The 23403-nt window shown below is 41.2% G+C and overlaps 2 protein-coding genes and 1 non-coding gene across 3 annotated transcripts in view; 2 read left to right on the forward strand and 1 right to left on the reverse strand.

Moving 5' to 3' along the window:
• The first annotated feature begins 336 nt into the window (after positions 1-336).
• LOC145433775 (kelch repeat and BTB domain-containing protein 3-like) lies at positions 337-1486 on the forward strand. The gene has a single exon (XM_080310983.1). It carries the CDS (start codon positions 347-349, stop codon positions 1484-1486), a length of 1140 nt encoding a protein of 379 aa, XP_080167109.1. The 5' UTR covers positions 337-346.
• Positions 1487-4265: 2779 nt separating this feature from the next.
• Positions 4266-23403, forward strand: part of LOC145433768 (uncharacterized) — a 28553-nt gene continuing 9415 nt past the window's right edge. Inside the window, exons 1-6 of the mRNA XM_080310970.1 lie at positions 4266-4457; positions 7714-7836; positions 16874-17008; positions 18537-18706; positions 19057-19180; positions 22990-23107. Of these exons, the coding sequence (XP_080167096.1) occupies positions 4382-4457; positions 7714-7836; positions 16874-17008; positions 18537-18706; positions 19057-19180; positions 22990-23107 (746 nt within the window). The 5' untranslated portion in view covers positions 4266-4381. The remainder of the gene's footprint in view (positions 4458-7713; positions 7837-16873; positions 17009-18536; positions 18707-19056; positions 19181-22989; positions 23108-23403) is intronic.
• LOC145451693 (small nucleolar RNA U3) lies at positions 10462-10659 on the reverse strand. The gene has a single exon (XR_013919002.1). It is a non-coding gene; the product is annotated as a small nucleolar RNA U3 (small nucleolar RNA).

Consider the following 23403-nt stretch of genomic DNA (forward strand, 5'->3'; position numbering starts at 1 on the left):
ACCTCAAAATAGTCGGTTCAACAGCTATAGTACGTAGATATTTCGTCAAAGGAGCTATATTTACCCTGTATTTTCAATTGGGAATACCCATCCACTGTGACGTCACAATTTAATATATTGGTGACGTCATGGCTTAAAAAACAAACAAAAAAACAATAAAAAACACGTTTTAAACAAAGGCCTTGTTTAAACATGATTGTTTTAAATTGATTTTTGTTTTAAATGCAACCCTAATTGTATTGCCGAAGTTAAAATAATACAATAAGAGATCGACTGGGAAAATATATTACACTATATTATAACACCCATTTCAATCTTCCGGTATTCTTGTATAGCAAAATAGATTATGGAATCTGAGATGACGATCGTTTACAAAAAATCGGAACCACACCAGAGCAATCTGTTGTCGCAATTGAAAGCAAATGGGGAGTTTTGCGACGTCACCATTACATGCGGACACGTCGAAGTTATGGCGCATAAATGCGTGTTGGCCGCATCCACGGAATATTTTAGGGCAATGTTCTCGAACGACACGTACGAAGCCAACACCGGATCTATTGACTTCTCCTCGGCAATGACTCCCGAGGTTTTGAGCCAATGCGTCGACTTCATTTATTTGGGGTCTGTGGCGATCACCAAGCTATTAGCGCGAGGCCTGCTTGACGCTGCGGAAATGCTGCAGATGCCGAAACTATCTGAACTATGCGTCGAATTCCTGGCCGAAAACATTGATCTGACAACGTTCGCGGAAGTGATCAACTTGTCTCGTCTCTATAATAAGGATGCTTTAAATGGGCCGATATTGACATTTCGTGATGCTAATCTATATGCGCTCGTAAAGTCTGCCCATATCAACTTGCTGGATTACGACATGATGGATTATTGTTTCGATTTGATGAGGGGTTCGTTTCGATCGTCCGAGCTCATAAAATGGGCCGGGCTGGTGGTGTGGACGAACGCGAATGTCGAAGAAAGAAAAACCAAGTTTCACGATCTATTTCTAAAGATCGATTTACAACGCATTCCGCGAGAAATCGTTAAAAAGCGAATTTGTACAGTGAATCTGATTGATGGCTCGCTGAAATGCCTGCAACATATCCGCAATTACTTCGCAGGCAAGCTACCAGCTCCCGCTGAGAATAGGATCCCGCCGATGAGCCACATCACGTCGATTAATAAAGCTACTAAAGTGGTTTACCAATACGACTTGTGTAATGAGACGTGGAAAAAAGCCGGTGAACTGCCATCAACGGTTGGCTGGCATTGCCAGGCTGTGGAATATCACGGGATACTTTACGTTGGCGACAGTGTTTCTTTGCACGCCTTCAACGGGACAGAATGGAGATGTGTAATGACGATGGAGGAAGACGACGGTAGCGACGACGAAGACGAAAGCGACAACAAAGACGATGGCCGCGATAAGTCACAGTATAATCAGATTATTTGCACAGGAAAATGGGTGATAATGGTCAACGGTCAACTATGATGTTTGATATAGCCTCTGTTGAGGGGCACAGTGTGGATTACGAAGATATGCAACTTTCAGAGGGATTTTTTGTCGCGAGCGATAAAAAGTCGGTATATGTGTTGGGCGGACAGGAAGGACACACATATGCAGACGGAAGCAATTCTGTTTCAAGATTGATACTCCAAAACAAAGAGTATTCGCAATCTCCGTCGATGATCAAGGGGAGGGCGTACGGGGCAGCCATTTGGTACAAGGAATTTCTCTACGCTCTCGGAGGCGTCACGTGTACAGTCGAATTCCTAAACGAACAGACGAGGCAATGGCAGATTTTGAACAATTTAGAGATACAATGTCGACATGTCAAAGTACACCTTTCCGACAAGCTGTATATATTCGGCGGCGTGTTGGGCACTGATGTTAAAACTGTTGAACTACGCGAACTTGAAATTCCCGCGAATGAGGTGCAACCTACCAAACGCAGTGCTGGCGACATGGAGGCGTGCTGCGCGTCGTATGCCAAGTATATCAAGCTTTCAAATTGATCATTATTGTCCAGTGCTTCGATCCTTTTCTGTTTCAATACATTATCCATTGTGTGCGGCATTACATTGGACAATAGCGACGAGTCATCATTCTATAGTTACATTTTAGTATCAAAATTGCAATCAGTTGTAATTCAGCATTTATCCCAATTTGATTTCGGCATGTACAGCATGTAAATAAAAGGCATGCATACTAGATTTAAGAAAAGAAAACATGAAAGTATAAGCGACAATAATGAATGGAGCATGTGCCGTTATAGGCGAGGTCGATATGTCAGATTGCGGTCAGGTGATCTTGAGGGCGGACTAGTATTGATTCAGTGGAAATTGCATGTATATCGATTTGACGCATGTCGGATAGCCGACGAGATGCTGTCCCGCACTGCAAGTCCGCCATACTTAATAGAGCGATGCGCTTTCTTGTATTCCATCCTGAACATATGATAGTTGTTCTTCGAGGACGCGCGTGTGTTGTAACTATATGCGCATTTGATGCCGAGGTGAAGTCGTGAAATGGTAGTTAAAATTGCTGCATGGGACTTTGACCGCAACGGAACTGATACAAACTTGGCAATTTCTAGCTTCCTCATATCGTCCATGTCTAGAACACCAAATCTTTTGAGTAGCGAATCGACGTCTCAACAAACAATCATTTCTAGCTTCTAGCTACCACGTGTTTTACTGTTCAATTATATACAAAATCAATGTTTGCTTCATATTGTCCTTTTAATCATCGCTTAATTAATTGTTAATATTCGAGCAACTGAATATTTGAATTCAATCCATTTGGGCGATAGCGAGCTTATTCTGACGTTCCTATGATAACTATAACTAGTATTTATACATTGGCCCGGTTCAATTTCTGGATCGATACAATATAGGTTTAATAATTAGCCGCCTTTATGGTAGTAATGAATCGTAAGTACAGTATTGGAAACTTCAAAATAATACATCATAGGATAGACCTACCAATATTCCGTAAGCGAATAAAGGCGTTGCTATAATTGAGCTCCTATGATCAGTAATATATTCATAAGATTTGTTTGACAAACTTGGCACACTTCCGCATTGTCGATGTAATCAACATTGAATCCAAAACGCATTTCCACGCAAATCGTGTATCTCGCTCGAGGATAGCCAGATCTCAAAAATCATACGGGCAGCCACCCGTAGTTCAATTATAGCTCCGAGCTTCCAACAAACCGATTTATAACTTTTGCGGCCGGGAAACTTGTTAACTGCTATAATTTGATCAACTTTACTTATTAATTGTCAAAATTCGTCGTGTCTAACATAACGTTGCGCTATACAAGCCTATTTTGTAACGGCAGTGCCAGCACGCTGCCTCACAATCGCATCGTGGATTGCTATGTCTGTAATTCGAATTTGTCAACGTGGACATCACTGCCAAACGAGTTCATTTCTCGCTTGCGATTACGAAGACAATGAGGATTTGAAAATTGGATTGCCACACAGGCAAGGCACCGCCAAGTTTGTATTCTTCTCTTCGATTAATCAACGTATTGTGAAAAACTTAAATCACGTGCCACTGTAAAGAAACCGTGCCAGCAATTCGTAGCAACGACGAGCAACCGCGACGCCATAGAAATTTATTTATGCAGCTTGCGTGCAAACGGCGATAGTTAGAATTAAATTTTAGCTGCAGTATACTATTACGGTGTCTTTCTGAACAATATGGCTGCGGACACATTTTATCCCGACTTTATCTTTAACTTGAGGCCACATCTCAATTATTTAGAGCGCAGCGTACATTTAATATGTACATCGTACATTGTACAAGTGCAAGTTATCAATATCCCACTTGGTAATGCTCACCGCTCTGATCTCTTGAAGGTTTTTGTAAGGAAGTTCTATAGAACTGACGGAATCCAATCTCTGGATAGTGGAAATAGCATACGGACGAACGCAGTGTAAATACTGGCATATCGAAAAGGATTGTAACCTATCAGTATATTGTATGTTCCAGTTAACCCCACTGATAAATTTACCAGAAAAGTTTCAGTTCGTGCGAATTCGCATCTGAAACAGACACGCACAGTCCTTCGCTCGCCTATTATAGTTACATTCTGAGAAAATAATTTTAACGACAAGGCTTCCCGAATTCCATTCTCGATATTTTCAATTACACGCCACGTAATCATGTGAGGTATACGACGAAACCATTGCTTGGATTATTCTCATATAGCTCTGAATAAGGAGATCCACTCATAAGCTGCTGGAAATAATCATTTCTAATGGCAAGAACATGTGCCACCAAGATCGTGATTCATTCTTCTGTCTTGAAAAGGTGATGGTTACCGAATGCATTTTCATGTTATGAGTGCTCGAGCCTTGTGTAGGAAGCAATACAATGTTACTGAAGTCAAATTTCAATCTCAAGATTTTGTTTTGCGAAGTTGTGGCCGTGCTTATTACGGCTTCGACAGGTATGTAGTTCGAAGTCAAGTTTGGTGGTCGTAAAGCATGCAGTCCGAGTAGGCCTTACACCAATGTCTGTATATATGTCTATGTCTATAAGGATGAGAGAGATATGCTCCATAAATATATAGGATATTTAGATATATCCACACCAAAAATATTATTATGATCTGGTGCTTTATTGGTGTGCAACTTCTATCTGCTAACTAATTTAATACGGGATGAAGATTGATTCAAATTGTTTCAACTTTTAAACGAAGTGCCAAGCGACACATATTAATCTATGCCTACTGGTAGCGATATAGACCAGAAAAGCTAGACGACGAGACCTAGCTATACGGCCAGAGTTGGTTAGTTACCAAACGCTTGATTATCGTATTTGATTACTCAAGTGTGCAAGTTGCGACGATTCTAATTTAGAAGTATTCAACTTAGATAAGCATATCTTCAAAATTTCGTCGAGCGTCACGTGAAATCGACGTATCAATATGTAGGGTATCCCCTGTATAGCACAATTAGGGTTGCAATTAAAACGAACCTGTTTAAAACAGGGCCCTTGTTTGAAACATGGCTTTTGTTTTTGTTTTTTAAGCCATGATGTCACGAATATTCAACTGTGCCGTCATAATGGATTGACAGGGACAATTGAAAATACAGGGTAAATATCACTCCTTTGACGAAATATCTGTACTATTATGCTGTTGAACCGACTATTTTGAGGGTTCCAACCCTCCCATATCGACATACGTCGGCTATATAGGTTGGTAGTTGTCCGTATAGGCTCATGCAACATGTTTTTTGGAAAGTATTACACCATTATGGCCTAATTTTACAACTAAAAAAACACAATTTTTTTTATGAAGGCAGTTGTTTAAAACACTGTTTAAAACAATGGTTCTCAACCTTTTTCACCCGGCGGACCGGTAAAAATTCGAAAAATATTTGGCGGACCGATGGACCATCAAAAATCATCCCAAAATGTCCAGTCATGAAACCGTTTTTTGGACTATGGTACTAGAGAGTGACGTTTTGAGAGTTTGTTCGTAATTAATATGTTCAATGAACAATGTTGTTGATAGTGGTATTCATGTGATTTTACGGTAATTAGTCTGCTGAGTCGAAGTAACATTCTTTTTCCCAGATAAACGTGCTGGTGCCGAAAGTTGATTACCGTCTTTCGCGCCGAAGGCTGTGAACTAATCGACTACGGCACTACGCCAACTCGAATAATATTCTTCTATTCGACAAGAAGCGTTTCTGAGTCGGACCAAGCCCCTTCTCGAGCTACCTTGCCCATTTGCCATTACCGCCAGACTTACTATGAATGCAATACGCTGCTGAAAAACACCTGATATTAGCGATATGGGATCATCCACAAAATGAATGAATCGAAAAAATTATTGTGTAAACTGCGCGGTTTAGCGACGCAGTTCGTATTTATCGGTCGCCTTGTTTTTTTAGGCGTGCGGAATGAGAAGCAAAAAATAGATTTGCGGGCCGGGCCAAAAGTTTAAACTATATTCCGTGGCGTATTTTATCTCTAAAAAGTACACAGTGAATTACATTGTTAACACAAGCTCTTAGCTAAGTGGATGTGTTAAATTTAGGCTATAAGAGAGTGAGGGTTAATTTACCAAAAAATATTTCGATTCTTTCAGTGACAATATGCAAAACCATGTGAAGCACGAATCACTCTTAACTAAGTTAAATCACATTTCTCCATACTCTATTATCTATGGAGACGTCAAAATGTATTTGGGATAGGCCCTATTACAAGCTGGTCTTGGTCCTGGGCTGTGAGTAGCGTGAAATCCAGCCTCGCTGTTTTGAGAGTTTCGCTGGCAAGTGCTTTGGAATCCGCGCTCTCTCGGCCTCAGCCAGCAACGAGTGTTAGTATTTCAGTGCGTTTTTCTCATAATGCCGATTCAGAATATATCTCCAAAAACTGCTACCTGCTCACCACAAAGAAAATGACTCGTTTCCCTCTCATTCGAGCAAACAAATATTGAGTGTTTAAGTCATTTTAAATGTCAGCCTCCATCTTCCGCCTCTATTTTTAGCATATGCCTGATCATCGTTTTGGGTGACCTCTGCTCACTGCTCACGTGCACTGATTGACTTGTTTTACGGTTTATGGATTGAAAACGCACGTCATAACAATATAAATCACAGACCGGGTAATTCGTGATGTAACAATGGCAACCCAAAGTTTTGAACTATCTGAAGCCGTTACTTTTTACTATATTTGTTACGGTATACTTTGCTATACAAGCAGTATTTTGAATCCAAATTGTACGACCTATACGTAGGCTGCATAATCACTAATGTACAACGCAGATGAAAAAGCAGGATTTAAAGTTTGTTTGTTTTGAGGTATTCATGGTGTTTGCCGACTACTATGGTCATTTACACCAGGCCGATATTCTTCTTATGTTCCGTAACTGCCGACTTATAGCACGGCCCACCTCTAGGCTTTTGTAAGACACCGCACAACACTTAGGCATCGGAATTCGGAAGTCAACCTCGGTCGGATTCGAACCCGCACCCATTTGGTGTTGCAGCCGCGGATTATACCACTGCGCTATCTCGCCACTGTAAGATTTAAAGTAATCGCATTTCCGATTCAGTTTATGTAGCCTTAGGTTTTAGTTCACACATTAGTATTGAAAAGTAGGTTTTATGTTCTAAATTCCAGGCTACTTTTCTCGGGTCAGTAAGAATCGCGTAACGAGCCCCATTTCGCCCGAGTGCCGTATGCTTTGCCCAGGTCTAAGTTAAATCGAACATGCCAGGGCTAATCTTACCTCACGAAGTTCTAAATATGTTTAAATTTTTAATTTAATAAATTGACAAGCCTTCAACATTTTGCATCTTGAAATTAAAGTATAAAATTTCAAAATAACTGGCGGACCGGCGGTTGAGAACCACTGGTTTAAAACATGTTTTAAACAAAGTGTTTTAAAAGACCGTTTGTTTTAAATGCAACCCTAAACACAATCAAGCAAAGTCATTTTGAAATCGCATCGTAGCAATTCATAGATTCATTATCAACGGGGAAGCATTTGGACTGGTTAGAGTTTGTGCGTTGATATTAGAGCTAGAAGTTTTCGCCAAAACTTACTGTTTTACCTGTCCTCTACTTCCACTTGAGTGCTAACGATACCTACTTTCACCACCTCTGTATTCGCATTATAATTGTATACAACTATAACTATGATCATGTCCGCGCCTTTACATTATTTAACGTGATAATGTATATTTCAGGTGAAGCTGTAAGTTGCTATGTTTGTACGGCGACGACATTACCCTATTTGTGTTTCCCGATGGAATGTTCGTCTGGCGCTTCTTGTTTCACCCAAGCATGGATTGAAAACGGACAGAGATACTGTATGTTCCCTTCTTATTATACCGTTATTTTTAGATGTCAATCAAATCATATCGATTAAGCTATCTATCATATGCAGAATGAGCTAACGATGGAAACTTACATGAAAACTGAGCAAATATCATTATACTCGGAATATTACCGAATGGTATATTTCGCATCAGTGACAACAACATCAAAGGCGAAATTTGTGGGTGAAATTGAAATTATCATCTTTTGCGATGCATTTGGTGGATCATTGAAAATTGATGATGGGATTCTCCTGTTATCGACAAATAAAGTGTACGCATATAATACTTTTCTTACTAAACTACACCGCCGATCCAGGAACCATAGCGAAACTGTTATATGCAGGTCGCATGGAGAATATAATACTGACAATGCATCAAATGTATTTGGTCACATTCCCGTATCACTTCTGACTCAAAGAAGGTCCCAGACAGACAGAGAAACCCGAATCACGATTTATTCTAACGTCCGCGTTTACAGTTAAATCTTTTGTATTCCTCATGACGCATACGCAGAGCTAGCGCCAAATTACGACTAAAACAAAGGGATCATAGACATTTGCCAACTTATATTCCGTTGGTAGAATCAGTGTTTTAGCGGTTGAATTCAAAAGACTAATCTTCGAATTTTTGCCAAAATTTCGCTGTTTGCGAATAAAGGTGTTGCTAGAATATAATCCTATAATGTAATTATTGTGTATACAGGATTGATAGATAAAGTATTCAAGCGAAAAGCAAGGGCGTGCATTTTGAGGAAATATATTGGAACCGCGAACGGTTTGAAGGTCTGAATCCGGCCTGCAAGGCAACTTGAGTTTAACACTCCTGGCCTAAAGCTGTGTTTGCGAAAATGTAGAGCAGATAGGGCTGTACGAGATTTAGACATTCCAAGGATGGAAATAAAGTATTGAAACTATGTTTGTCGTTGACAAAATATTACTCTCTGAAGGCACATATTTGATTACTCGTAATCATCGGGTTCCTCTACTCGAGTCGAATCATTACATTTGATACTGGAAACGGATTCGATTACTCGAATTGTTGTTCCCAGCCCTATCCGTGAATTTCCATTCAATATCAAAGCTATACCATATCGCCAAGTGCTTAAATCGTCACCCGAATTCTTGCTCTGTGCGGATAGCTGAGCGAAAATAGCACATATGTTTTTGGCCATACTTTAGGCCACAATTTCCGCTGACCATAGATAAGGATGGTATTTTTCGTCATTATTCCGACTGGCGCTCCAACTTTTCAATTGATGATCAAAGTCTACCGTTGGAAGAATCATCGGACGTGACATTATCTCTAACGTGTTCGCCGAAGCACATAAATCCATTCGAGCCCAATGGGTTATTGCTTTGATGAAGTCCGCCAATTGCGTAATTCTATTTTGATATCTGTAGAGTTGAATCACGGGATTCGGCTTTGGTATGGTTGTGTGTAATCCTGTAAGTGGGGATAACATCGATCATTAGCCTTTTTTGTCGTACCAAAGCAATTCAGAATAGATGGTGCGTTTGCGAGAAGTGTATGCGTTCGCGCATTGGAAACGGGGCTATAGGGAAGTCGTTTAGAAACATTCCGTGCCCCGTGGAGATAATATAATACTTATTCACTTATGTGCAACCTTAACATTTGTAGTGTGTATGAAAATTATGAATTTGTGTGGTGGTCGTCGTCGTATTGGGTAATATGCAGAGGTGGCCAACGTACTCAGCGTTGCTACTCATTAGAAGTCGAAGTAATGCCATAACTTTCTACTCCATTGCAATTGAAAGTTGCAATTTCAAGGATATGTTAAAACAACTTCAAGCAGACGTAGGGAATGGAGGTCTCATAAGTCACAGGTACTCAAATTAATAGTTTCATAAAGTAGATGCGGTCGAGAAGTGGCATAAGCAGTTAATCATGGGTGTCTACTGTCTACTTCTGGCATTCCCAAATGCAATTTAGCGACGAACGCAAAATGAAAATTGATGCTAGAAATAGGTACAGTTTCCGAAAATAAATTCAGTTACCGTGATACAGGGGCTGTTGATTGTGGTAGTCATGGTATTTGTCGACTACTATGATCATTTACAACAGGCCCATATATTCTTTATTATTATTCCGTATCTGACGACTTGCAGCACGACCCTTGTAGCGTCTTTTCAAGAATCCGCGCACGCGGATTAGGTGGCGAGGAGAGGTTTCGTCAAAATAAATTATACTCGTTACTGAACGGGCTGTAACTGACCTAAAGCACACGTTTCACACATACTAACAACACACTTCACCTTATACATATATCACCTTCTTTAGGAGTGTATGTGACTTATTCATGTCAACAAGAATTGGTGTGAATGCCACGAGTCGGGCGAGAAGCGCCCCTGATTTGTCTGCATCCTATGCTAATGTGGTATAATCGTTCGCATAAAGTGATGGATTCAGTTCATGCTCATAACCAGCATTCTTGATTATGTTCAAGATATATTTGGACTATTAACGCGTAGTGTAGTGTAACCGGCAATCGAATGAAAAGGGCGCATTTTAGTGGGCCACGTATATTGAGTGTGGTGTGATAGTAATTGATTATGCGAATCACAGTCGCAGTAATCAGATAAATGAATGAGAGAGAAAGCCGTTCAGACAACCTCATAGCCAGTCTTGCCCAAAGGAAAGGCGCAATCATCATTCCCGAGTCTAGGCCGCGCCCACATTCGGGTTCGCTTCATGCTCAGGCCGCGAGGTTCCATCTCGTCTTCGCGGGGCTCGGATTCGCAATTTAGAACAATCACGATCACTCGTTTTAGTGGTTTATTCAAATAGTATAATCTACAGTGCTTAAAACATAGGAAGCATGGTTGTAAGATGGCGGTCATCTAGTATTGGGTGGGTATTATTTCCGATTGGATTTCTAAGGTTTCCGGTGGTCATGTTTAATGTCTATTGGTACGTGACAGGATATTGTTTTTATATATATTTTTGGGTCGAATAGGTCATATTTTTTGTGACTCAGATGAGTCCGGTTATGTCTGAACTTTATCCATGTATTAGGTCTATGTTCTTCCAGGGATAGTTTCGCTTATTAAAATTTTGGATATATTCACACCTTTTGCCGAATTTTTTTCCTATTTTGGTGACTGCGTCTTCTCAGGTATTCCATGGGGTCTTGTATTCTGGGTGTGGTTTGGGGACCGGTGATGGGTGGTTGGTTGGTTGGGTGGGTGGGTGTTGGTATGGTCTATTGGGCGGGGTGGGGCGTCATGGGTTGGTTTTATTCATGGTGCGGTAAATACAAAATAAATGCATATAGTTCAATGTATAGCGAAAGAATGGTATCAGCGAAAAAAGGTATCAGCAGTGTGCATGCGAGTCATATTAGTATATGCCCATTATTAAATATATTTCAATAGTCGGAATTGCGCGCATTGTGAAAGATCCGTCGCGCGTTTCGCAAAGTTCGCGTTTCTATGTGTTCCTCCTCTTCTGATTTGCACCCATTTCATTGTATAGCGACAATGTGGTATCGATAATACGTGCGAGTCATATTTAGTATATGCTCGTTATTATAATATTTAGATGTAATACAATAATCGGAATTCGCGCGCATTGCGGCGTAATGCCACCCGTTTCGAAGAGTTCGCGTTCTTTTTTTGCGTCATCGCGATATTCGTGGTGTTTCGGTTCGTATTCTCTTCCGTAGTTGTGATATACGATTATCGATATCGGCGTCACTGGCATATTGATTTAATATGTCAAGTGCCGTCTTCCACTTCCATATCTCCGTCTTCATAATGAGGAAGGCTTTCGTTACTGCTGCTTCATGAGGTCCGTCGTATCGGTTGTGGTATATTTCTTTCGGATTCGTGAATATGTCCGCTCTCAGCGCGTTTTCGACGACATCTAAAATAATATAGAAAATTTTTCTATATGTCGGGCATTCCGTATAGATATGGTGTAGGGTCTCTATAGGATTTTTGCACAGCTTGCAGTTGTTTTTCAGGGTGGCACCTTGTCGGTTTGCGGTCCAGCCGGCTTGTTTCTTTCGAGAGCCTGTGAAATAACTTTCAGTTGTTATTCTGTAGGAGATTTCACGTTCTCTATTGGTGGCATAATGTTTGATACTAGGTTGATATAACCATATTCTCATCCAGTTTTCCACCTCTTCATCTTTGTGTTCGGTTTTCTCTTTTATGAGCGATTCGTATATCGCTTTTGGGGGGGCGTTGTGCGCTTCTTCGAGATCTTGTTGCAGGATATCGTAGGTTACCTTTTCGCATTGCCAGTTGTAGGTCGGTGTTGGCCTGTGGGGGCAACTGTTGTTATATAGAGCACTGTTGATAGTTCTAACCTTGGTTCCGAGGCTGTAAACAGCCTCGGCGTGCCAGATTTCTTTGGGTTGGTCGAGTCTAGCGATTTCTTGTAGCCTTTTTGCTTTCCGTGCTCTTATTGCTGACTCGATGTCCGGCATCCCAATGCCTCCCATCTCTTTCGGGCGGATCAGTGTGTGTCTGCTCTTTTGCTCGAGGGATTCGGGGCTCCACAGTATATCGTATACTATTCTCTCGAGTTGCTTTTGTTGTTGTTTCTGGATCTGGTATGGAAAGTATATATACGTAATTTTACTTACTATATATGCATTGATCGCCTTCATTTTTCCAATCCAGGTCAGCCTCTGCCTCTTGATGTTGTTGGCACTTTTCTTCACACTTCCCATTAGCTTGTCGAAGTTTGTATCACGAGCTTTCTCTCCATGGAATATCCCGAGTATTTTGATAGTTGTTTTGGCATACTGGGCGTGCCTGGACCCTTGTAGCAGCTGTTTTGATCTTTCGTTAGTTGGCAGGATTTCTGTTTTGTCGGCGTTTATATCTTGGCCAGTAACTCTGTATAGTCTCGAAAATTCATTAAAGACTTCAGTGATTGATTCAATACTGCTTATATACAGGGTTATATCGTCGGCAAATTGATCGATTTTATGCTCTATGCCTCCAATACGTAGGCTTTTGATGTCGTGGTTTGTTTCTATCCGGCGTGCTAGTGGGTCCGCACTTATAGCGTATAAGGTCATACTAAGGGGACATCCTTGTCGGATGCCCCTTGTATAGGCGATATTGGCTACTTCATAACCGTTTACTTCAATCATGGCTTTGGGATCACGGTATATCGCTTTGATAGTGTTCAAAACCTGATGGGAGAGCGGTAGCTTGTCTAAGATTTCAAATAGCATGTTATGGTCTACCTTGTCAAAGGCCTTGCTTGCATCGATTGTCATGATGTAGCCTTCGGTTCTTTTTTCTGCTTGGTATCTTAGGATCGCAGCTACGTTGTTGTGGATTGTATCCATTTTCCCTCCGGGAAGTCCGGCTTTCTGCGATTTGTTTATCGAGGTTTCAATCTCCTGTGTTAGTCTGTTATTGAGAATGGTTGCCATTATTTTATAGTCGACATTTAAAAGGGAAATAGGTCGCCAATTCTTTAATTCAGTTTTTTCTTTCCCTTTATGGATTAGTATAGTTCTGGCTTGGTTCCAGCTTTTGGGTAGTTTCGAGAACATAATTGCGTTATTAACAATTTGTGTTAGTCTCCTACCGATTGATTTCCACAAAGCTAGGTAGAACTCGACCGTGATGCCGTCGGGACCTGGCGATTTTTCTCTATTCATGCCTTTGATTACTTGCAGCACTTCTTCTTGCTGTATTGGTGATATATTCCGTTCGTGTTGTTGTTGTTGTGTTCCTGGAATGTTGTATCCCGACAGATATTCCATTCGCGCAGCTTGATTGTTTGCAGGCCGTCCCTTCCATAAATCTGTATAAAAGGATTGAATCTCATTAGCGATCTTATCTCTTTCTGTTGAGATTGTGCCATCTTTGAGTCGTATTTTTTTGAGGTCAGCTGTTTCCTTCCTCTGCCTGAATTGCTGCCAAAATTGTCTTTGGTTTGGCTTTTCTCCTTCAAAAACATCACAGCGCGTTAGCATTTTTAGTATTCCTTCTGATTGCTGATATCGTATGGTATTGTCTATGTTTTTGTTCTTATTTATGCCATACCTTTTGCTAACATTTGCAATTTTTGATTTTAGCAGGTCCCACCACTCTTGGATGGTTTGGCTCTTCCAGATTTCGGCCTCTTCTGTTTTGACGAGGTTATCTATAATGTCCTTGTACACGTTATCATCTAGTAGTTGATAGTTGCATTTCCACTTTTTCTTTTTCCATTTTGTTTCTGGCTCTATGTTGAGTTGTATGAGAGGACTAATATGGTCGGCCACGTAGTTGTTCTCGTGGCCTGCATATGTTACATATTTCATCAGTTCGTTCGTGACATAGAGTCTATCAATTCTTCTGCTATTTTGGTGCGTTATGTGCGTAAATTCTTCCGCGCGTTTGCGTTTACTTCTGAAGGAATCGACCAGGTCATTTTCGATGACTATGTCTTCAAGTAGTCTGGTGGTAGGTTTGCGCAAGAATCTGGACTTATCTTGGGAGTCTCTTTTATTCATTATTTCATTAAAATCACCTCCTATTATTATGGGGGTCATTATATTTGTCAGTTCATCTCTGATTTGCGTAAAGAAACTGAGTCTCGCATCTTCTTTTCTTGGACTAGACCCTGATGGGGCGTATATATTTATCACGGATACTGGACAGTTATCAATTTCAATGTCTAGGCGTTGGGCTCGATTTCTTATTAGTATGGTATGACGAAAGGTTTTGCCTTGGAGTTCTTTTTTAATCAGGATTGCTGTTCCATGGTATTGTCTTCTTGCGTTTGTGGTGTTGGTATAGATAGTATATCCCAATTTTTTTGCCCATGATTCGACCTGACTATAGTCCATTTTGTGGGTTTCCTGCACTAAGAGTATGTCCATTTTCGATTTTTTGATATATTCGGCTAGGTCGTCCAATCTTGCTGATATTCCGTTGACGTTAATGGATGATATTTTCATTGTGGGGTATTGTTGTGGAATTAGAGGTATCTGTGTCTGAGGAGCTGTCGGTATCACTCGGACTGTCTTCTCTCTTCTTGCTTTTCTTCTCTAGTGGTTTTGGTTCACTATCTGTTGAGCTGTGTGCTCTTTTGGATGTCTCGGATATAATCGAGTCGCATTCGAAGTCGTTTTCGTTTTCATCTACCCTGATAGTACAGATTGTCTGATCGCCTTCTCCTTCCTCGCTGGGAGGGGAGGTAGGCGTTTCTTGGATTTCTTTTTCCTCAGTATTTAGCTTGTCTACAGTATGCGCAGTTTGCTTCTTTGCATCTGCATTCACCTTTGCTACAGGTTGCTTTGTATCCTTCTTTCTGGGTGGAATAGCTGGTGCTTTTGCTATCTCGTTCCACCAGTCAGTTGTTCTTTGCCTGCGTTCTGTTCTGGCATCTATTTTTGGAGGTGCACTTGTTGCTGGGAGTCTATTGCGTTTTTGCACCTCGTTTATAAAGTTTGCCAGCGCTGGCTGTTGCTGGTTTGCTTCTTTCGGAACGGTCTGCTCTTCGCATTCTGTTTCGATATGGCCCTTGGTTCTGCACTTTTTGCAGTAAGGTTCTGCGGGGATCGGGCAGTCCTTTACGATGTGGCTCGTGGCCTTGCATCTATAGCATTTTTTGGTATACATATCCTCTGCTGTTTTTACGTGGCATGTATAGCCGTCTATAATCAGGTACTTGGGCAAGTATTCCTTGTTGAAATCTTCGACCCAGACGTTGGTGTAGCCGTTATATATGTTGGTGTTTTTTCGGTAGACCCTTGTCATGTTTGCAGTTTTGCCGAAGCAATAGCTATTTACTGTGGCTTCTACTGTTGCTTTTGTTGTTTCCGCTGGTATGCCTCGTATTATAAGATGTGTGGCCGGAAGCCTCGGTAGTTCTATGGAGATGTTTTCAAAGTGCCTGGCTTCTGGGTTCTTCTTGAGCTTTTCGTATATCATGTCCCTGATATTTTTGCCGTCTTTGTCGTTATAGAATGTTGCTACCCAGATTCCTCTTCTAATTTCGTATAACATTTCGAGATCTTCTACGCATTCTGAAATGATTTTACTGCATTTTAGCTCGTCATATACAGTATCCCAGTCTATGTTTTCTGGCCCTTTCACAAAAAGTGATCTCGGCCTTGCGTGCTGATAGTTTCTGTCCTTCAGTGGCACTTTGCCTGCTGCAGCTGCATAGTTCCCATTTTTTGCTGGTAATATATCCATAGTATTCGGTAATATATCCATAGTATCCACAGTTTGCATTGTATATATATATTCGGTTCGGCTATAGTCCGAGATGCAGTGGGCGACGCCCTTTGCTACGATGAGATTCGCCTCCGCTACGATGAGACTCGCGACACGTTCGACACACGCTTCTGCAATCTAGATCCGCACTCACTCTCGTGTTATCGAGACGGACCCAATGTATCACATATCAATGCTAGTTCCATCACGATCAAGATACATACTATAGATATGATCTCTATAAGTATGATCTTGGTTTGATGAGTCCAGTCGCGCGGTCATACTCGAAAAATAATACATAGCTTTAATGGTGAGCAGAGCAGAGCATCGCTCTCTCTCTCTCTCTCCCTCTTCTTCTCTCTAACATTCTTTGCTGCCCACATGCGGATCGCTAATTTCAGTCTCTAATCTGGGAGAGTTGAGACTGCTCTTGCATACGGATGGTAATATGAATTTTATCACCCAACAAGAATTTCTGCTAAGCATGTGATTATAAGTTTGAATAATAGACGAACGGGGTTACCTACGAGATTGCACGTGACAAATGTATAGCTATACATGGGCTATTTAGCCCGGTCGTAATGACGATTTCACAAATAAAGATGATGCAAACGTTCCCCAAAACTATTTCCTAGATGACAAAATTGAATGTGCGAGAAATATGTAGCTTTGCTTAACAACTGAAACTGTAACCGCTAGAGTATAACTACTGAAAGAAAATAAACCTATACTTGCGCACTCCGAAAAGCAGAATTACTTCGTTATTCGCCTCTGCGGCACACTCGCTATGAAATAGTACCAATAATACTGAATAGGTTTCAACACGTTTCCAGACCAACGCGGGTGCTTCGCTCCGAACGAATTGGGCAATTGTGAAACTCTGTCCAAGTATTTCTGCAGCAACACCAACGCATTCCACTGCTGCAAAGGGGATAATTGCAATAGCGAAGATCCGCTGCTGAACTGGGGTGATATATTGTTTGTTTGTTTGTTTTGTGGTATTCATGGTGTTTGTCGACTACTATGGTCATTTATACATCAGGCAAATATCCTTCAATTTTCCGTGACTGCCGACTTATATCACGGCCCACACATCTGCGGTTAAAGTTCGCATAAGCACCAAATTTCCGATAACTTCTGGTGCGAACAAACACAGAAGCACTATGTATGACTGATACAAATGCGATTATTTGATATTTTCAATGACCAGCACTATGATTGCATCCTCTACATAGATAGAAGGTTAATGTAACGATAAATCAACCAAGAGGCAGTGATATGACTAGCAGCGACTTAGGATGATACTAAAGAGCTTCTTGGAGGTGCAGAACTCCAATATACAATTGAATAGTATATTCATAATGAAATGAACCCGTGATGCGCTGGGAGAAAAACTCACCCTTGATTCATCCCCTGAAACCTGATTCAGAACAGGCAAAGGTCATGAATTCTGCCATTGGTAAGAATTGGTTAGATAATCTTGTTTGTGTGAAAGCTTATGCTTATCGAGACGACAAATTTCATTCGCATCGTCAGGAGAAGCCGTTCGCACTTTCATTGGTGTGTCTTGTAGTCGACATTTTTCAAAATACGCCAGCCAAGTCTGTACCAACAAACGGAGTTCGTGTACCATCTAAAACAGTGCATTCAGATTAAGCACTCTCTTCGCCATGATTGTTTGAAATTTCATGCCGCTGACGCAATACTTTGTGATATGATTGTTTACCTACCACTATGTTCCTTTCCATTCTCTACTAATTGCTGACGATTACCCTGACGAGTGTCAGCCGAAAATATTCGAATTCATTTCAATATGAATACACTATTCAATAGGACGATACTCTTGTTGAATGCTTTTCAATGTAAAAATGACGCTCGAAAACGTATGTGAGTATTTAAGATTTTGCTATCGCACGTTCGGCACGAATATTACTGTTATATATATAAGCATTTGGTGCGGAGCTATCCTGATACATACATCTCTGGCCTATATATTGTGATCAAGGGAATAGACCCAGATCCCGGCCGATGAGGATATGTTAAGTTGGAAGTATCTAAAACTGAAGCAGGTATGGATTCACTCGCACTGCAGCATGACTTTGATCGATATATTGTGATGTAATATACAAAACTGTTGTTCAGTAACATCTGTTTAAATACCTATATATTTGTTATAACGTCATGACAGTTTTATTCGACGTGGAAGAAAGTATTTCTTTGGTGAAATTCAACATGGCTTTGGTAACAAACATTTTATGCTCCGACTGCCAATTGTTCCCTACATCTATCCGCAGCTGCAATTTCAACATTTACGATGGGTCTCAGAAAATCAAAGACCACGTAATCCTGAGTGAGGTCATGCTTAATACAAACTTTAAGTATTGTACGTACACCCGATATAGCCCAACAAACACTTCTTAACGATCGCTCACTAATGAAATATCAACTCCTGTGCTGAAGTGAAACATCACCATTGTGTACTCATCGTTTTAAAAGCTCCGAAGATACCAACAAACTTGGTGAGTTACGTGACTGATTCGTCGGTTGAGCTGTCGTGGGATCCCGTCTGCATTGGAGATTATCGTTATGACGTTGAATATGCAAAATTGCTGGGCGGAACAACTGCAGGTCAAGACCATACAACAGTTGCAGCATACACGAACGCGGTGAGTAGGCATATATGTGTATTTGCTACTACGCAGTTGCGAGAAAGTCAATCACTAAAAACTTGATGGAATCTGTCCTGCAGCTTCGCAACGGTTTCAAGTAGTCGAATGGAGTATTGACCGCAACGATTATAATCGAGTAGCTCGAGTGGGCATTTTCCAATGCCGAAGTTATGACCCTTCCGCCTAGGAATTTTTTGCCGTATCGACGCTTATATCCCACCTTGAGACTATAGTTGAGCCATTTACTGACCACCCCTGACTGTTAGTCCTAGTTCCAATCCAGTAAAGCCGGATATTCGTAGCGGACAGAAACCATGCTTTAGCGATACATCACATATATTTACCAGATCGAAGTCGGTTCTCTGGAGTCCGGAACTTCGTACCTTTTCTGGGTGAGAACATATCACGGCGGAGTTTTCAGTGAGGCGCAGGCTGTCGAGGCCTCAACACTTGCGACACCATCAACAACAGGTCTGTGAAATAAGATAGGGTGAAGACATCCCACGAGAAGTTGTCGTGCCGGTGTTTTGGAAGCATTCAGCTGTCAATGTTTCTTAACCCTAGTGTTTCGTGGAGGTCAAGTCACACACTCAACTCATAGACATGATTTGTATGATACATATATGATACGACCGTCTTGGCCATCATTAGTTGCAGGCAATTAGGCACGACCAGTAACAGAATATTGATTGTTGTGGTATAAGTCGTGTGTAGTGGGAGTGGCGCACGCGGGAAAAGTTAGGGTTCGAAACCGAAACCACGACCTTCTGAAATGCCAATTCTATCTCCAATATTTACAAGCAATCTAATTAAGATACTGGTATTACGCTGTTACGTTTCGGTCGACCAATACAATAATACTTTCCAAGGTGAAGCCTCGCATTTAAACACCCTGTTGTTGCACAGGTCATTTTGTACACCAGTTATCTATGGTAACGTATTAGATGTCTAGTAAGATGTGTATTGTGGTGGGTTCTTGTATTCATGAAAATTTGGGGTTCCGCGAAGGCTTGCAGATTAACGTGAGTGTTCCGCGGGTTTCTAATGGTTAAGAACCACTGACTTATATACAGAGGTAGTTAAAATGGTCAGCGATGCCAATCAAATAGAAGTTGAAGTAACGCTGAAAATTTTAACTCCGTTACAAGTTGCTATTTCCAAGACATGTCAACATTACTTTGAGTGGGAGTAAAAAATGAATGGCCTGAAAATCACCAGGGTTTGCATATATAATAATTAGGGCAAGTTTTTGCAACTTTTTTTACAGCTTCCGGCAGCTTCCTAAATACTCGTAAGATATGTAGAATGCTGTTTCAAGCTGATTGAAGGAATCTTATAGCGAAACTTTTTGCAACTTTTGTCCATTTCTTTCATGCAACTTTTTGCAACATTTTGCAACGTTCTCGATTTTTCATGAAAGTATTTTCGATTCTGGTGAAATACACGGCCAAATTCGACTGAAACACCGTAAATCAGCACCGAAGTAAGGCTTTGACGGGTATTTCGGGAGCTGAGCCGGAAAATTGACCTTTTTTTAGTCAATCTGGGAAGTTTACCTTTTTTTTTAGTCAACCGAGCAAAATGTGGTCAAAATGCAACTTCTGCAACTTTTTTCAATAATAAATGCAACTTTCCACGGATTTAACTGCAACAAAAACTTGCCCAAATTTATAATATGTAAAATACTACATTTAGCTGTTAATCGGAGATGGGTACTTTCGGAATTACAGGTTGCATCTGCACGGATAACGTAAAATCATTAGTGGCAGTACAAATAGATTTAATCTTCGAAGTATATTGTAATTGGCTGTCCCAATTCCGTTGTGCGCGAAAGCGTAAATAGGTCACTCTCGAAGCCACAACCGTGACGGCACAGGCAGTCTGCGACGCACGTGTTCTCAGAGCCCGCATATTGAGGTCGGCACGCTCGCGCTTCAGTCGTAAGATAGACAATTGGCTCCATTTCGCTTCATTTATTCTTTCTATTTCTTATTGAACCGCAGTATCATTTGAACCTGATAAATCTACAAGTTTCTGACCACTATTACTACTATTTGGCTGTTATGTTCTATAAAAGAAAGTTACTTTGATCTGCGTGTGTGATCAGGATTGCAAGAGTACTCAGAGCGGTCATCAGTCAGTCAACTAGTGCGTACAACGGGAACTGTAGCTGTAGCGTCGACTCCAATCAGGCACTATACCAGCGTGTCTTGCAACAAGTCGTTGCAGCGACATCTACATATATTCTGATGCCGTGATACATCGTCTATTTCATGACATTCTTGTGGTAATGTCACTCTTGAGAGTGATGCAAACCTATCCAGAGGTACCTTCTACTTTCCAAATCCAAATAGCAATAATTAAGTCATTTTTCCTAAGCAATGTTCAATAAAAGTGGTATTCCGCTGAAATATAATTGTGACGCACATCGTGTACGGAGGATATCTATCTGACAACCTGCATGCGGATAAGTAAGTTTGTTTGTGGTATTCATGGTTTTCGTCGACTACTATGGTCATTTACACCATGCCGATATTCTTCATTTTATTCCGTAGCTGCCGACATGTAGCACTGCCCACTTTTATGCGGTTATAAGACACCGCTTAAACCAGTGGTTCCCAACGTTCCCCCCCCCCAGGGGGCGATTTGGCGGTCTAGCGGGGCGAAAATGACGAAGGGGGCGATAGGGGGGCGAAAACGGACAAAGGGGGCGACGAGGGGCGAAAATAGCAAAGGGGGCGATAGGGGGGCGATGACGCGTTAAAATGATGGCTATATTTGAGTCAAGTCGGAGAAATGACCTTTTTTTTTAGTCATGCCACGAAAATTCAGTTGCAAAAGTGTAAAATTCGCCATCGAACGGCAAAGTTGACCTTTTTTTTTTAGTCAACCCGCCTGTGATTACAGTTTGTATACCGATTTTTCGGTTCACAAAATTTGGGGGGCGATGATTGGAGTTGAGCTTGAAAAGGGGGCGATGAGTCGAATAAGGTTGGGAACCACTGGCTTAAACCAAGGACGGGCAACATACGGCCCGCGGGCCGGATCCGGCTCGCGAAGGGATTTTGACCGGCCCGCGGAGAGTTTCTACCGTGAAAGTGAAATTCTAATCTGAAAGTACTATTGGATAGTATATTCATATTGAAATTAACCCGAATATTTTCGGCTGACACTCGTCACGGGTAATCGTCAGCAGCCAGTAGAGAATGGGAAAGAACATTGTATGTCAACAATCGTAGAAAACGTGCATCACGCTCGTTGAAAAGCTCGCCCATGACTCATCCGCTCAAGATTGATGCTGAGCCATTAAAGTTTAGAAACTATGCCGCTGGCAAGCATTTGTTGGATAATCCCGCTTGTGCAAAAAATTATCGAGACGACAGATTTCGCGTCATCGGAAGGGGTGGTTCACACTTTCATCTGTGTGCCTTGGAGTGGACCTTCATCAAAATACATCAGCCCAGGCTTTGTCTACAGAAGGAGTTCGTGTACCATCTTAAAATGGTACATTGAACGCTCTCTTATTTGAGATGATATTCCAAGCAGGGAACGTCATATTTTGTGATACGATTGTTGATATACACTGTTCTTTCCAATTCTCTACTAGTTGCGGACGATTACCCCTGACGAGCGTCAGCCGAAAATATTCAGGTACATTTCAATATGAATATACTATTCTATTGTATATTGAAGTTCTGTACCACCAAGAAGCTCTTTAATCTGAAAGTATTGACAAATTTTATGCGTCACAGAATTCATCCAAGTTTGCCAATCTGGGAAAGATGGATATGAAACTACTTGCTTTGTTCGGGTATACATATATTTTCGACCGTGGACATTAACGACACAAGGCTACGTTCCAATATAACTGATGTCAATGTACATTGTACAGTCTTCACGAAGGGTTTCTACATACAACATGCAACCAGCTTCCAAAGAACTTGTTGACAACTTTGACCGGCCACAGATGTCCGATTGACTTCAACAGCTAATAAATTCATTAAATAGGCTACTGTTTTGGTGTTTATGCTTTAAACTTGATGTTGACATTATATACGATTTATTCCTTATATTGGTGGATAAATACGCGATTAATGCAGATATTCTGTAATCTGGCCCGCCAAGTGCTTCATTTTCCCATATCCGGCCCGCCGACCACAGAAGTTGCTCGCCCCTGGCTTAAACGGATGAGGTGGCGAGGAGGAGCCCAGATAAACCACCAGCTCTTACGTAGGAATTCTTACAAGGATAAGCAAGTAATTCCTGCAATTCCATTCCAGGGGCAAAGTGCTGGGAAACCGATAGGTATTTCGAAGCTGAAAATTACTTGAAGACATGTCCTAATTCCGGTGACTGGTGTTTCACGCAAGCCGAATACTTCGCGAACACTTCGGAACGGTATTATATATATGGTTCGTCGTGTCAGTACGCGATTGGCGCAAATATTTTGAAGAGTAAAGTTATTCGCCTGTGTTGTTTTTCATGACGAAGTGCGAATTGTTGCTCAAGTCGAAGTAGAAGTAACGCGACAAATTTCTACTCTACGACAAGTATATGCTTCGATAAAATTAGCAATATCGAAGACACGGCAAACTATACTTCATGTAGTAGAAAATGGTGATCTGAAATGTACTCGAGCACGTATATCTTAAAAGTAGATTTGATATAGTTGGTTGCATACTTTTAACAGTTAA

The sequence above is a fragment of the Botryllus schlosseri genome, chromosome 1, assembly GCF_051294905.1.
Source record: "Botryllus schlosseri isolate E-star chromosome 1, Bs_hap1, whole genome shotgun sequence".
Taxonomy (NCBI): Eukaryota; Metazoa; Chordata; class Ascidiacea; order Stolidobranchia; family Styelidae; genus Botryllus; species Botryllus schlosseri.